Below are 16,475 nucleotides of genomic sequence, written 5' to 3'. Positions count from 1 at the left end.
ACTCCCCCTGATGGTTGTTGCTGCCGGGAGGAGTTGGGGTTCCTTCAGCAGAAGGGTGCAGCTCCTTGACTCAGAAGCTGAAACTCATTGAACCCCAATTTTTTCATACGTTTCACTTTTAAAAATTTCCATGGAAGTAAGGGACATGAGAGTATCATATAAACAAAATGTGGTCTATCCATACGGTGGGATATTACTCAGCAATAGAAAGGAATGACGTATTGGTACACACTACGACATGCATGAACCTCAAGAAAAAGAGGTTTGCTCGGGGAAAGAAACCTGACACAAAGAACACAGCTTGTATGATTTCATTTCTATGAGATGTCCAAAAAGGCCAATTAGTCCCCAAAAAGTGGATCAGTGGTTGCCTAGGGCTGGGGGTGGCAATGGAGAGTAACTGCCATTGGGCACCAGGCTACTTTTTAGGGTGATAAGGATGTTCTGAAATCAGACTGTGGTGATGGCTGTACAACTCTGTAAGTATACAAAATTCTCTAAATCTCACGCTTAGAACAGGTGAATTGGGTGATGTATAAATTTTATCTCAAAGCTGTTTTTTTTTTTAAAAAAAGTATCACAATCTCGGGCTTCCCTGGTGGCGCAGTGGTTGAGAGTCCACCTTCTGATGCGGGGGACACGGGTTCGTGCCCTGGTCCGGGAAGATCCCACATGCCACGGAGCGGCTGGGCCCGTGAGCCATGGCCGCTGAGCCTGTGCGTCTGGAGCCTGTGCTCCGCAACGGGAGAGGCCACAGCAGTGAGGGGCCCGCGTACCGCAAAAAAAAAAAAAAGTATCACAATCTCATTTCCACATCCACCCTATTCAGACAACCAGCCGCCAGTCTGAGCCTCTGGACAGACACGGCCATGTCCCCAAAGCAGCACTCAGCATCCTCCCCAGGCCATGGCTGGGGCTCAGAGGCATCCGTCAGAAAGAGCAAGGACAGAGATGTTGCTTTAGTTCACAGGTGCCTTCGGTTTCTGCTGGATATCTGGAGCCCACCTGAGAACGTCAGCTCAGTGGGAGAACTCCGGCTTTAGTAGTTACGGTGGGCACAGTCTATTTCCAACATCAGACAGAAGGGTCCCCAGGGCACGCCGGCTCTACCTCCAGAAGGTGGGGCTGAGACATCCTTGCCTCCTACAAAACTGGAAACCTGCAGTGGTGGCCACCCTGTCACCTGCTTTCTTTTGGGGTCCCTCTTTTTCCACCCATCCTCCAGAGCCTGCTTGTTCACCTGGGGGTGTGACTGAGTGTGGCCCCTCCCGATAGCAGAGCCGTCTTCTTCTGACCAGTCCTGGCTTCTGACTAAGGGGAGCTTTGAGTCAGAAACCCCGTCTCCTAGGAAGCTTCTCTGTTTGTGTAACTAAGCCGTTGAAGGCCAGCCAGAGACCATGAGGTTGGAGGAGACCCTACGTGAGCCTGAGTGACCTTCTCCACTGCCCCCTCCCGGGCCCAGTCTGGCACTGCTTCCCTGTGCTGTGTGCTGGGCTTTCAGAACCAGCTGGAGGTGTCAAAGCGGCAGCTAGTGTCGCCCAAAAGTCCTATAAAAACTCTGTCCCATCATTGTGTGGATGGGATCATTGGGAACAAATAGGTCCCCACCTGGATTCAGAACAAAACAAAAAGGTTCTGGATTCCCTAAGTGTATGACATCCTGAATTAGGAGGACTGGCTGCCCAGCCCCAGGATGGAGTGGAACCCAGGTAAAGCTCCTTGTAAGGGTGCTGACAGCCCTTCCAAGTGAAAAAAGAGGGGGTCCAAGAGCACACCTGCCCAGTTTCTTCTCCCTGATAAAAAGTACGTGAGATCAAAGGGGCTCTTGCTGCCGCTGTCAGCTGTGATGCCAGACACCTTTGGATGCTTGCCTGTGTCTGGGGTGTGGCAGGGGCCCCGTTCTTGACCCACATGTGCCTTCTCTCTGAGCAGTTGGAGACTCCTTCTCCGTCAGCTACACAGCATCGCTCGAGGCCAGAGACGTTGGGAGTGGAGAGGTCCTGATGCTTCCTGCCCAGCTCTCCTTCCAGAGTTCATCACCGGTATTGTCTTTGTTACTTTGATTTCTTTCTTGTCACTGTTGTTTTAGAAACCCTGGACACAACATCTGTTAGTTCATTCTTTTCTTCGTTCCATCCTTCATTTGTTCAGTGATACCCAATTCTGGATGAATGCGCAGGCCCTGGAATCTCACGCACGTGACCATGAATCAGGCTCCCTCGAAGCTCCTTGTGACCTTAATTACTTTAACTTCTGTGGACCTGATTATCTCTCATCGCTGTGTCTTGGGCGTAGTAAGCACTTAACTAAATATCTCCCATTTGTATTGGTTTGCTAGAGCTGCTGTGAAAAAGTACCACAGACCAGATGGCTCAAAAACAACAGAAATTTGTTTGTTCACAGTCCTGGAGGCTGGAAGTCCAGATCAAGGTGTGGGCAGGGTTGGTTCCTTTTGAGGCCTCTGTCCTTGGCTTGTAGATGGCTGTCTTCTCCCTGTGTCCTCACATGGTCGTGCCTCTCTGTGTGTCTGTGTCCTAGTGTCCTCTTCTTTGAAGGACACTTTTCAGGTGAGATCAGAGTTCACCTTGGTGGTCTCATTTTACCTTAATCACGTCTGTAAAGGTTGTCTCCAAATACAGACACATTCTGAAATACTGGGGATTAGGGCTTCAACGTATGGATTTTAGGGGGACGTGATTTAACCTGTAACCCCATTACTATTAGCACCTTCATTTTCCATTCACTTTTTTGTTAATCCACGTAGGCAGTGGATGTGGTTGGTTGCATGACCCTTGGTACATGCTGTACACTTCTGGGAATACAGAGGAGGAGATCTGTGCTCCGCTCGAGGCCGGAGATATTGGGAGTGGAGAGGTTCCGATGCTTCCTGCCCAGCTCTCCTTCCAGAGTTCATCACTGGTATTGTCTTTGTTGTCAAGACAGTATTCTCAAGATCTCCGGCCTCAAGATCAAGGAGCTCGTGCTCTAGTTACTCTGGTCATTTTGTTCTGATTTCAGTCCCTGGAGAAAGTACCTTTTATAATAGACTTAGAAAATGAGGCTCCAAGGGTGACTGCCCCAGATCACGTGGCAGAATCAATATCGGACCCCACAGCTGCCGGATCCTTCCATCCAAGGCTGGGGAGCCTGTGTGCAGTGTTTCTGCTGCAATAAGAAAAATAGTCCTGGATAAAATTAAATAAAATGAAAGATTCCCGAAAGGTAAAGACCAGATATGAGAAAACTGTATAAAACTGTCAGAAAAGACAGATGTCTCCGAACACAATTAAGTGCAAAGTCAAGAACAGAGGACAAAGGATACAAAAATGGAGATAAAATGGCCCAGAAGAAATACCATCCGAATTTCAAAGGAGAGGAAACCAAATATGTTAAAATCAAAATTTAAGATAAGGCAACAGTCAGAAACCAACAGTGAGAAACTCAGAAACCCAGTGAAATTGGAAGCCTCCACCTCCTCGTGTAGGGAGGTGATGTTAGGCTAGGGCGGCTTCACCTCCCAGAAGAGCCTGGGGAGGCTGGTGGGGCAGCAGGAGGCATGAGGTCCGGGCCCTCTCACCCCAGGGCGACCTCCTTGGCTGTCACCCCCTGACGGGTCCTGTCCATTGCTTTGCTTGGTGCCTGTCTGTGTCACGTCAACCCCATCCCCCCAGTAAACCCCCATCCGCCACTAGGATGTCACTCCATGAGACCAGGGACCCCACTGGCCCTATTCCCAGGTGTGTTCTCAGTGCCAAAAATAGAGCCCCACCCACACTAGTTGCTCAGTAAATATTTGTTGAGTGAACGAATGAATAGATCAGTGAACTAATGGTTCTTGGGCAGGTGTGGTTGTTTTCTTTTTTAACTTCTCTGAGCCTCTAGTTTCTCATCAGTAAAAGGGAGATTGTTCTATAGTCTCCAGTCTCTTGTGGGAATAAAAGAGGTAATTTTACATTTGCACGTGGCCTGCAGTTTCTTTCCATCCCCTTCCAAGCCTTCAGGTGCTCTCTGGGCAGTTCTGTAGACAGAGTGGAGAGCCCCCCTGCCCACCTGGAGATTCCAAGTGTTGTAGGTTCCTGCCTGCGTTAGACTGTCAGCATCATCCTTCCTGGCCCTGCCTTAGAAAAGGCCCGTGGAAGGCCGGCATTTGCTGAGTGGATGAGTGTTGATAATGGTGAGCGGCTCCTGTGCCTCGTTCTCCAATCGGTTCACCCATTTGGACTTCACAGTTTCTTTGGGTGACTCCTGGGCCTTCCTGCGGGATGGCAAGAAGGTCCAGTGTATTTGGGGCTGAACATGATCAAAGTTTGAGTGAGACTCACGACAACTCCCCAAGAGAACATTGGTCTACTCTGCTTGTCAGCCATAAAGAGGCTGACACTACAAATGGGAGAATAAAGGAGTTATTTAAAAATGCAGGTGCCCAACTTGAAATCCTTCAAGTTAGTGTGGAGCTGGTGTCTGGTATTTCAGAGGTGGGAACGCTGTCCTCGCTGTGTTTTCAGAACAGTTTGGTGTCTCTGAGTTTCAGTTTTCCTACCTGAGAAATGAGAGGGGTAGGAAGACTCCCCACAATCTCTTCTAGTTCTGACATTTTCACATGGTATGAGAGCAGTGGAGAGGGTAATAAAAATAGTTACCACTTACTAATCCTCACAGCATGAGGTAGGTACTCCCAGAAATGCATTATGTTTAGATCTGGAAACTACTTTCTCAAACACACACACACAGATGTGCACACATAATGCACATGGATACACACACATGCACGTGGATATGCACACATGCACATGGATGCACACATGGATATATGCACATGGATACACACATGTGCACTGGATGTGCACACATGTGCACGTGGATGTGCACATGGAAATGCACACATACATGCACGTGGACACACACGCATGCACATGCATGTGGATGTGCCCACATACACACATGCACATGGATACACACATGCATGTGGATATGCACACATACACACATGCACCTCAAATTCATACAAGGGTAGATGAGACAGGACCTAGATGAAGGGAGGTCAAAGGGGAACATCTAGAACATTCATCTCCAGTTCCCTACCATTTATTGTATAAACATGCTGCCCACCTTATAAAACCATCACTGGATCTCACGTGGTCCATGTTTCCTGACTTCAGGCTGTGATCTAAAACATGTTTCTCAAGCCTTGAAGTTTATATAGGCGTGGGGCTGAGGATTCATGTTTTGCAAAGAGATGAAGTACACTTTCAGCCCCTTTCTGCTGAGACTTTGAGTGTCAGGAAACACAGGGAAAAGGGACCCAGAGGGAGTGAAGAGAGAGGAAACTGGCCTTTGAACCCACTAGTTCAGGAGACCCTGAAACTCACAGGGCACCATGAATATTCCGAAGCACAGACAACTCAGGAACAGAAAGGGCCAAGTTACTGCTTCACAGGTGTCTTTAAAGACTTGTTTGTTTATTTGTTTGTTTCTTAAAATTTCCATTTCCCTCCTGAAAAGGAAAGCTTGTGGCATTTCCACTTCCCTTGGAAGCCTCCATCAGCTTGTCCTGCTGGCCCATGATGCATTTGGGATGCCCCAGTGCTCCCAGTGTGGCTGCTGTAACAACTGTAGGGCATGGATCAGGTTTCCTACCTCAGGTGGACCATCACTCAGGTCAAGGGAAAATGCCTCCAAGTGGCCGTGATAGGATTACACAGGGGTTGCCTAGCTCACTGGACTTCGGGTTCCAAGTCTCTAGGCCAGGTTACCTACACTGATACAACCACCCATCACCACCTGCTACACCCAATAGCAGTAATACTTTCACAGCACTCCTCGCTATGTGCCAGGCACTCTTCTAATTAATCCTCACGGCAACCCTCCGAGTTGAATATAATTCCCATTGTACAGATGAGGAAACTGAGGCACAGAGAGGTCAATAACTCGTCCAAAACCAGAGTGCTGGCGAGTGATAGAGCCAGGCATGAACTGGGGTAGTCTGGTTCTCTCCAGACTACCCTGCACGGCCTTTCAGTTGCAAGATATTCTGACTCTACCCTCAGGAAGAAGTGTGATCTCATGTTAAGTCTCCTCAGATACTACATGGCTGGACAGATAGCAGTCATAACGCTCACCCTTCATTTTTCCATTTCCTGTGTTTTCTAAGCAGAGGAGTATTAGAAGGTATTGGGAGGAGACACATAGGGAGTTGGGGTTTAGGGGTGTTGGGAGCATTGGAAAGAGAGCTGACAATTGGAGCAATGCCATCAGAGCCTGTGATTCTCTCCCCCTTCCTGAAGGGTACAGACTAGATCCCAGAGGACGAAAGCGGCTGCTCCAGGTCACAGGGTCATCCCTCACCCCAGCCCGACCTGACCGTAACCCCAAGTGTTTCACCACCAGGGCACACTGCCTGGGTTTCCCTGGCAATTAGGGAAACTGGTGTTTGGATATCATACACGCCTCTAGGAGAGAAGGAGGCATCACGGTTTCATAGACCTTTCCCCCAAAGGGACTTTAAGACCTCCACAAGCCTCCACCCGCAAAGTCAAGGGCCCAGGCGCGGTGGGTCGGTGGGTCGGAAACACGAAATGTTACCCCGTGTCTCAGATGTCAAAACCTATTTACTGAAGTGCTTTCTTTTTCCTTTTTCTAGAACAGAGCCCAGCTAAAAGCCCTTTTCACCATAACAACAGAAGAAAAGATCACGGTAGGAGAAAATCTTTGACCTGGACACCCGCTTTATGCCCCCAGTGTGTCTTTTTATGTCTTTGGTGTGTGGTCTCTTGCTGTCCTCAGAGCCAAGGGTAGGAGCCTACCGCTGGCCTTAGCCTCCCAGACACGAGCCAAGGCTGGGGGCTCTGTGCAGTCTGGGGTCCCCCAGTGTGGCCTGAGGCTGTCTGGCTAGTTTCCCGGATGACCCTTTCATCTGGGCAAGACGGGTCGGTCACTGCCTGGACAGGCTGGGGCCTCACCCACCCATCAGCCGGCTGGTACCCGCCCTGCAGTGTTCACCCCACGGCTAGTGGGTGGTCATGTTTTGTCTTCCCAGAGCTGCCCAGGGCCCTGCAGGCCTGCTTCTGCTGTTCACCATTAACATTTCTCCATTTTTGTTCATCATTCAATCACCCACAGCTCATGCATTCATTCATTCACATGTTCATCAAGTGTTTATTCACTATATAACCACGCTCCACATTTCTTAAGCACCTACTAGGTGCCAGGCATCCTAAGCGGTCTTCATTTGCTGAATTGTGACATCTTCACCATAATCTGAGGGAAGAGATTGTATTTTAAATCACCTCCATTTCATAGATGGAGAAACTGAGGCACCCTTAGGTCAAGTCATTTGCCCAGCGTCACATGGCTAGGGTATCAGTGTTCCCAAGACCACTCCCAGGTGCAGTGATTCCCTAGGAGGGCTCACAGGACCGCACACATAGTCTTACTCAGGCTGATTTATGACAGAGAAAGGATGCAAAGCAGAATCAGCAAAGGGAACAGGGACTCAGGGCGAGGTCTGGAGGACACCAGGTGCAGGCTTCCAGGGTCCTCTCCCAGTGGAGACCCGTAGGACATGCTTAATGCCTCTGCATCAGGTTGTGACAGCCCATGTGAAGTGCCGTCTACCAGGGAAGCTCATTAGAGACCCAGTGCCAGGGTTTGTACTGGGACCTGGGCACGGGGCACCCTCTGCCTGGTACCTCCCAGGAGGACAGCATGTATTCAGTGTACACCACATCCTTTGCCCAACAGTTTAGGCCCTGTGAGCCCCTCTTATCAGGAGATGGTGGGAACCCTCTGAAACCTGAGTTCCCAGACACCAGCCAAGGCCCAGCACCTTAAGCAGGCCTCCCAGAGGATGGAAGTCTCAGACCTGCTGTGTGAACGCCATTCTGCACAGGTAGTGTTAGAATAATATATGAACCCAGGCCCCTTGGCTCCAGAGCCCTGCTGCTGGGCAGTGGGCCACACTGCCTCCTAGTGAGCCGAATGGCTGCACAGATGAGGCCGGCACAAAACCCGAGTCAGGCACACAGGTGCAGACAGTTCTCCGGGCGGCACCATGTCTGATTCCTTCCTGCATCCCGCACGGTGCCTTACATTGTGGGTGGCACTCAACAGGTAAATATCCCGTGACTGAGCTGATTGCTGTCAATGCTGCGTGATTGCAATAAAGGTCAGAGAACATTCATTTAATCAGTATTTATGAGCCCTTTCTCCGTGGCCCAGACCTCCTCACATAGATGGAGACGAGCCATACCCAGGTCTTCAGGGCTGTCTCCAGTTCATTGCCTTCAGGAGAAACAGGCATAGGTGGCCCCCCTGGGCTGCAGTCCCATGGGTGCAAGGCTTGGCAGTGGAGCAATGGGTTGGATTTCAGCCCCGCTGGCCCCTGGGCCAGGTGACCTCTGCCTGTGGATCACGTTCAAGGAGGTCATTATCGAGTGGGGAGATGAGACATATGCAGGTGATGGCCCTAGAGTGTTGTGGGAACAACGGGCCCTTGCACCAGAGGCCGGGACTTGCATCCCTGTTTTTCCACGCATTGTATGTGACCTTGGGCACATTACTTACCTCCCTGGACCTCAGTATCTTGGCTGTAAAATGAGAATAATAATAGTACCCACTTCATAGGGTGGTCGTCAAAGTAAACGGATTGATGCAGGCAAAGCGCTCGGCACAGTGCCTTGCATCCTGTAAGCGCTCAATAAACATCATCAGTATTATTTCACACGGAAATAACGCTGCTGTGCAAGTGTTCTGTGTTAATTGCGAAAAGAATGTTATGTATCAGGGTCTCAAGCTTACATTCCCACGAGGGCCGCGCCAGTGCTGTAAGTGTGTGAGTCAGGCCCACGCAAGATTCTAGGGCGCAGAGGAGTCTGAGGCAGCCTGGAGATTCCGATCGACCATCACCCACCATCCCTTCCCCACACTGAGACATTAAACAAGGGCAAAAAGCCAAACAAACCACGTACATCAGCTGTGACTGAACTTGTGAGGTTGTGACCCAATGTACAGATTATAGGTGCTGGGGGTACTGACAAGGGAGAAAGGGTGGGCTGGGCGGGCTGGGTGGATGGCAGGCCTCTTGGAGGAGGTAAGAATTCACTTGGATCTTAAAGGAAGGAGTTAATTAAGGGTGGAGGAGAGGTTTCTGAAATATGTATCTGAAGATCTGACGTCAAGGTTAAGCCTGTTTGACTCTCGGTTGGACGTGAACCAAGGTTTACTGGGCTCGAGCACAGGGCCTGGCACCTTTTAGGTATACGTAAGGAGGAGGCTCAGCCCTTGCCAGCTGCAGCGTGTGTTCTAGCATGGTTGACTTGGGCACCTGCAGAGATAACGTCGTTATACTAGGAAAGTGTGACAGTGATGAATAGGAGGAACTCAGCAGTGAGGTATAAGCTCCTCTGACATTTTTATCAAGCAGTTAAAAACTACAAAGCAAAGACATTGAGTAACCCATTGTGTAAATTGGGAACTGCAACACTTGGAAGAGACGCCATCACCTCCTTAATTTCTTATTAATTTCCTGAGGGTGAAACTGATAGATGTCAACTAAGACCCCAAGAAGTCTTCTTACCCTTTCTGCCTCCTGGATGAATAGAGAGGAAAAGAATCACTCCACCCTGTGCCGGACATTGAGTGCAGGTGTTCTTTTTTAAAAAATTGTATTGAAGTATAGTTGATTTACAATGTTGTGTTAATTTCTGCTGTACAGCGGAGTAACTCAGTTATGCATATCTTTTTCGTATTCTTTTCCATTGTAGTTTATCACAGGATACTGAGTACAGTTTCCAGTGCTATACAGTAGGACCTTGTTTATCCTACGGATAGTAGTTGAGTGGAGGTGTTCTGATTGAGCTGGACTTCACTCCAGCTTCTTGTAATTTGGGGGACAACTGACAGGATCTTTTGGAAGAAAAATGAAGATGAATTCCCTCAACAGATTTAAATCTAAATGGATAAAACAATTTTTAAAGAGTAAATATCGGTTAATATGCTATGAAAAAAACCATGGGGCAAAACCATGGGTCTGAGTACACAAAATAGTTGAAAACTTTACATTTGAAAACAGTATTAAAAAAGGTCAGGGGTAAACTTGGGGAAATATTTGTAGCATACATTAAAAAGGATTAATGTCTTTATAATATATTATAAAGAGCTCCCATTCATTAATAAGGTAAAGAATGCCTCAGTAGATAGCTATGTACGATATGAGAATTTCTCAAACACAAAGATTTACAGCGTGTGCCCTTGAGCACAGTGGAGGGAACGTGTAACTCCACTGGCAAAACCATTTGGCTTTGGGTTTAACTCGGAGGGCTGGAAGCATGCAGTCGCATATCATCACGTCTGCCTTCTCTGGATCACTTCTTTGGATGACTTACCAGCCTTCTGCCTGTTCAGTCCTGCTCCCCTCCAGCCCATCATCCTGAAACACAATCCTGCTCACTTTCTATTCTGGAGGGGCTCCCCATTGCCTGCTGGATAAAGCCCAATTCCCTTAAGTTAGTTAGGATTCAGGCTCCATCAGGAAAGGTGACCTCTGCTAGCTCCCTGTGCCGTGGGGTTCCTGTGTTTTCCACATCGCTCCGGTTTTACACATGCTGATCCTTTCCTTCCTGTCCTCTGGCAGCTCGTAAACATCCTGCAGGACCCTGACCAACTTTCTCCACCTCTGTGATTCCTTCACATCCCCCAAGCAGGCTGGTGGCACCCCTTGCTGGGATCTAGTGGCATTGGGACATCTGATAAACCTTGTCACTCTGTGACATTGAGACTATTCCCCTGGTTGGCACTTAATACATTTTTGTTGACATCAGAATAGAATTTTTGCCCAGGGGGAGACTTTAAAGATTATCTAGTTTTACTTCCTCATTTAAGAGTGAAAAAAACTCAAGTCCTGAGAGGCTTTGGGAACTGGCCAAGGTCCTGAAGCTTGATACAACATTGAGGAATGGAATCGTGCTGTGCAGTTTCTTCTGTAGTCCAAGCCTTATTCACTGGATTGTAACTTACAGACCTCTGTTAGTGAGTGTGATCGTCTCTGTTTATGGTTACCTTCAAGCTCTTGCTCTTGCCAGAGTTATCAGAGTTTCTGCCCTCAGAGCTGCCCCTCAAGGGCTGTAGGACAAGGGTCAGCAAGTCACTGACTCCTCTGCTTCTTCAAGCAGTTGAAGGATTTCAACTAAATTACTCCTAAAATGTCTTTCAGAGAAATCATTCTGTATGCTCTCCCCTTCAAACTTTTCCTGGTTTGGGGAGGGGGTGGGATTTAATATATGTCTATTATGGACACTTTAAACAAAAAACCCTTCCACACACACAGACACACACACACACACACACACACACAGACACACACACAGACAGACAGACAGACACAAGGAGAAAGTTAGAAGAATAAGATAACATTTCTTCATATCCCCGCCACCAGAGATAACCATTGCTAGCATGGTAGTTTCTTGCCTTCTGCAAGTCTATAAATATATTTATTACATAATTGAAGTCAAATTGTATAAACAATTTTTCCTCATGCTCTTGTAACTTGTTATCGGATTTTAAGCATTTAAAGCATTTCTTTTGAAAATCTTTTTTTGTCTGGCATTGCTCTTCATAAATGCAGTGGTGGAACGCATCAAAGGAATCTGCTACCAGCTAATATGTGATTAAAGTGGTGATAATAACGGATCCTTTTCCAGAGACAAGAAGGAAAGTTAGTGCGGGCTCTGGGGGTGAGACAGCTGGGATCACTGAGCCACCTCTTTTTCTTTATTCTTAGATAATGAAGTTTAAGGTAGATAGGCTCTTTGAAATTCTGTACTTACAATGATTATCAGTGGAATTTTTCTGCAAGATTTTTGCCCTCATTTTACAGATGGGGAAACTGCAGCTCAGGGAGGGAAAGGCTCAGGGTCCCACAGTGTGGTAGGGGAGGAGCTGAGAGTTGAGCCCGCAATGAGGGCCCAAGTCCATGGTCTTTACGAGTATGTTCTGCTGCTTCCCATAGCAGTTCGTGGTTTCTCCATTGGCTGTGTCATCCAGGTTCACCCTCCTCCAGGCTTTCTCTTTCTAAAATACTGATATGACCATGTTACTTTCTGGCTTAAAACCCTGCAGGGAGCCCCCTAAGCCTGTAGGATGATGTCACGAATCCCTAACCTTCTCTTGAAGGCCCTCTGGGACCTGGGCTGTGTCTCTTGCCGTCTGCAAGTCCTGCCCATGTTGTTCCCTCTGCCTGGCTCACCCTCCTCCTGGCATGGTTCATTGTCCTCTCCCCACGGGTCACCTCTTGGAAGGTCTTCTTTGTCCTTTGAGCTGGGTTAGGGACTGCCCCTCTTCTCTCCTTGCCCTAGTCACACATGTTGCCCCAGCCTGTGTGCCTGGCCATTCCTCTATAGGATGCTGAGCTCCTCGGAGCAGGGCCTGGGTCTCTTTCCTCCTTGTCTTTCCTTGTCAAGAAAGGTTACCACCACATCTAAACATTGAGTCAAACCTGGCAGTAATTGTGATGTAGCCACTTAATAGAAATTTTCAGGGAACTGGAATTATAGCAAAGCTTGGTTTTTGCAGCCATGAAGTGTGAATTCTGTATTTAAAGCGTTGTTCTAAAGCTTTCAAAGGAATTACTTGGCCTCTGATGAAAGTTCAATAACGATATTGATAGTTAAGTGTAGTTTTGAAGGGATGGCTTTTGGCCAGAGACTCAGGAATTCTAAAATTCTGCCCTGCTAGTCACTTACCGCAAAAGGGTGAGCTGTATACTCAGAGAGGGAGTCAAAGTGTTCACAGCGGCACAAGCCCCTGATGATTCAATGCAGGGCTCCTGGTAAAAGGCCAGGCTGGAGCCTGAGTCCTGGAGAGGCAGCTGCGGTCTGAAGACTACTGCCTAGACCATGGGGTGTGAATCCTGGGTCTGTTACTTGTTAGCTCTGTGACCTTGGGCCATTTATTTAACTTATTTATACTTTGGCATTGTAATCTGTAAATTATGGATTAAAATAGTGCCCACTTTATACTATTGCCATGGGGAGTGAATGGATAAAACATGTAAAGCACTTGGAACTATCCTTGGCACTCAGTATCTGCTCAATAGGTATTAGCTATAATGATGGTGGTGATGATGGTGATAATGATGGTATTGATGGTGATATTATGGTAAGGATGATGATGGTGATGGTGGTGATGGTGTTGTTGATGGTGATGATGATGGTGGTGGTGATGGTGATGTTGATGGTGATGATGATGATGATGATGATGGTGATATGAGCGATTATGGGGATTTTCCTTCCCATAAAGCTAAATCTTGAGATTCAGTCTTCTTTGGCCATTTATATGGAGGAGGGAAGTTGAAGACTAGAGGCATTGTGGACAGGTCAGGGGATCAGGACCTAGCTTAAGTTAGTAACAGAGGTAAATGAAGAAGGTTGAAAAGAAGAAAGTGGGACTTGTGAGTGGGCTTGCCCCAAGTAGGCAGTCTTTACCTAGGTTTGCTTATCACCTGGTATTGGAAAGTAGGAATTGCAAGATCTCAACGTGGAGATTCAGAGAAGGTGGAGGTGGGAAGAGGAGGAGTGAGGTGGCTTGTCTTGGCTGTTCTACTTCCTAAAGCAGGAAAGGGAGGAAGGGAGGGAGACTTTGAGAGAATAAGTTAGTTTTGTTCCTGATTTTTTTAGTACGTGGACGCTGCCTGCCTGTAATTCTGTCCCAATATCTGTTTCTGGTTCTCATCCATCAGACAAGTAACTTCTACCACGGTGTGGGAGGTTGAGACTAAAAATGTGTTTAGAAAACCACACAGCCCCCTGGACGGCAAGTAGTGTAATGTACCGGGGAGAACACAGACTTTGGAATTAAGCAGAGCTGGTCTGTCCCTCTTTAACTATGGACTTTGATTAACTACCTGATCTCTTTGCATCTCCATGTATCTATCAGTGGAATGGGAATAATACATCCCCTGCAGGATTGCTGAAGATTGAGTGAGATAAAGCAATACCACACTTTTTCAGTTTCCTAGGGCTGACATAACAAATTATCACAAAGCTTAGAACAACAGAAATTTATTCTGTCACCGTTCTGGAGGCTCGAAGACTGAAATCAAGGTGTCGGCAGGGTCATGCTCCCTTTGAAGACTCTAGGGAAGAATCCTTCCTTGCTACTTCCCGGCTTCAAGTGGCTCCTGGAAATGCTTCCTTGGTTGTAGCTACATCACTCCAATCCCTGCCTCCGTGGTCACGTAGCCTTTTCTCTGTGTGTGTCTGTCTCCAAATCTCCCTCTCCTTATAAGGATGCAGTCACTGGATTTAGGACCCACCCTAATCCAGTATGACCTCATCTTAACTTGACTATGTGTGCAAAGACCTCATTTCCAAATGAGGTCACACGCATAGGCACTGAGGGTTAAGATTTCAGCATAGCTTTTTGGAGGACACAGTTCAACCCCCTACATGCATCTAGCCCAGGGAGTGGCATATTGTAGGTGATCAAATGTCATTCATTCCCTTACCTCTCCATTCTTCTCCCTAAGGCTGTAAAATTAGAAGTGTTTGCCTTCTGTCAGTAGCGAACTTTGAAGACAAATCGCTGATCTATAGCCTTTTGTTCTCTTGAGACACAGATGTTTTGTCTCCTTTCCATCAGTATTTTAATGTAACCTGTTTGCACTGCTTTTCATAGTTACCCAGTTTATTGATTTTCTTCTTATCTGATAGGTTCACAAATCAGAGCTTAGAAGGCTATTTCCAGCGCAAATGGAGAACTTGCGTTTCAATTTGGTGCTAATGAAAATGTAAGACTTAGAATCAGGATGTTTGAGTCTGAAAACAGAATTGGTTTCCTGACCACCTCTGATAACAGCCTCTATGGACAGAGGCTGATTCATCATAGGTGAGTCATATGTGGCAACACACTTTGATTCAGGTTCCAGTAATTGTCTGGACCGAAGCTCCTGTTCCCAACCTAACTTGGCTTTGACTGTTTGGAAGGTCAGGTTGGCTTTGTTGGTCTGTCAGAAAAATTTAACCTTAACTACAGTGTGCATTGTGACCACAGTAATGAGGAATGGGTTAGTTGTCTTCCAGCTCCTACATAATGCATTAAATGTTCCCGTAATCTGCAGCCACTTTTTTACTGAAGTATAGTTGATTTACAATGTTGCGTAAGTTTCAGGTGTACAGAAAAGTGATTCAGTTATACATATATATATATTCTTATTCATATTCTTTTCCCTTGTAAGTTATTAAAAAATATTGAGTATAGTTCCCTGTGCTATACAGTAGGATCTTGTTGGTTATTTTACATATAGTAGTGTATATATGTTAATCCCAAACTCTTAATTTATCCCTCCTCCCAACCTGTCCCCTTTGGTAACCATGAGTTTGTTTCCTATGTCTGTGGGTTTATTTCTATTTTGTATATAAGTTCATTTATATCATATTTTTAGATTCCACATATAAGTGATATCTTATGATATTTGTCTTTCTGTCTGGTTTAATTCACTTAGTATGATCATCTCTAGGTCCATCCATGTTGCTGCAAATGGCATTATTTCATTCTTTTTTATGGCTGAGTAATATTCCATTGTATATATGTACCACGTCTTCTTCATCCATTCATCTGTCATTGTACACTTAGGTTGCTTCCATGTCTTGACTATTATAAATAGTGCTGCAATGAACATTGGGGCCTGCAACCATTTTGAATTAAACTTGTCACAGGTTGGCTTCTCTGGAAGCAGATGCCAAGACAGAGTTGGGGTATAACATGGTAACCAGTGTGCAGAAAAGTTGACATAGCTGGCCTGAGACTGCTATCCTTAGAAAGCCCTACTTACAAGGTTAGTCCTTGGCTGGCATCTGGGAACTTGGATTTCAGGATGATTCTCACCATTTACTGAACTATGGGTGGCTCACCCACCTAAACTGTGTTTATAAAGAATATATTTTATGTTGAACACCTCATTTCCGTCTGGAGTCTGGGATTTTGGTACATACCAGGCAGAGGGTGCCTAAGTGACTAGTCCTGAATAAAAACCTTGGGTACCGAGTCTCAAATGAGCTTCACTGGTGGACAGCGTTTATGCTCATTGCTGCAGGAATTAAGCGTACCCTTTGTAGCTCCACTGGGAGAGGACCTTAGAAGCTTGTTCCTGGTTTCCCCGGACTTTGCCCCACATGCCTTTTCCTTTTGCTGAGTTTTCTTTGTATCCTTTCACTGTAATCATAGCTGTAGAATGATTATATGCTGAGTCCTTTGTGATTATATATGAGTCTTAGTGAATCATCCAACCTGGGGGTGGTCGTGGGGTTCCCCCAACACAATCAGATCACCTGTGAAGGGGAGGAGGAGGAAGCAGGTTTGGGCAGAGAAAGAAGTCAAGTGTGATCCAGGCTGACAAAGCTTCACCTTGCAGAGAGCTGTGGGGCAAGTGTTGTCACCTGTCTGAGCATCCCTCATCAGGCTAAATGGCTGGCCATTATGCC

At 46.9% G+C, this 16,475-nt stretch overlaps 1 protein-coding gene across 1 annotated transcript in view; it reads left to right on the top strand.

Annotated features, from left to right (window-relative positions):
• The window catches only part of EVC2 (EvC ciliary complex subunit 2), a 145,085-nt gene that overhangs the window by 19,494 nt on the left and 109,116 nt on the right, over positions 1-16,475 (top strand). Inside the window, exons 6-7 of the mRNA XM_004269625.2 lie at positions 1,933-2,042; positions 6,641-6,694. Coding sequence (XP_004269673.1) covers positions 1,933-2,042; positions 6,641-6,694 — 164 coding nt within the window. The remainder of the gene's footprint in view (positions 1-1,932; positions 2,043-6,640; positions 6,695-16,475) is intronic.

Source organism: Orcinus orca, chromosome 4, assembly GCF_937001465.1.
Source record: "Orcinus orca chromosome 4, mOrcOrc1.1, whole genome shotgun sequence".
NCBI classification, from domain to species: domain Eukaryota; kingdom Metazoa; phylum Chordata; class Mammalia; order Artiodactyla; family Delphinidae; genus Orcinus; species Orcinus orca.
Note: the sequence above shows the minus strand (reverse complement) of the source record. Positions and strands in the feature narration are given on the sequence as shown.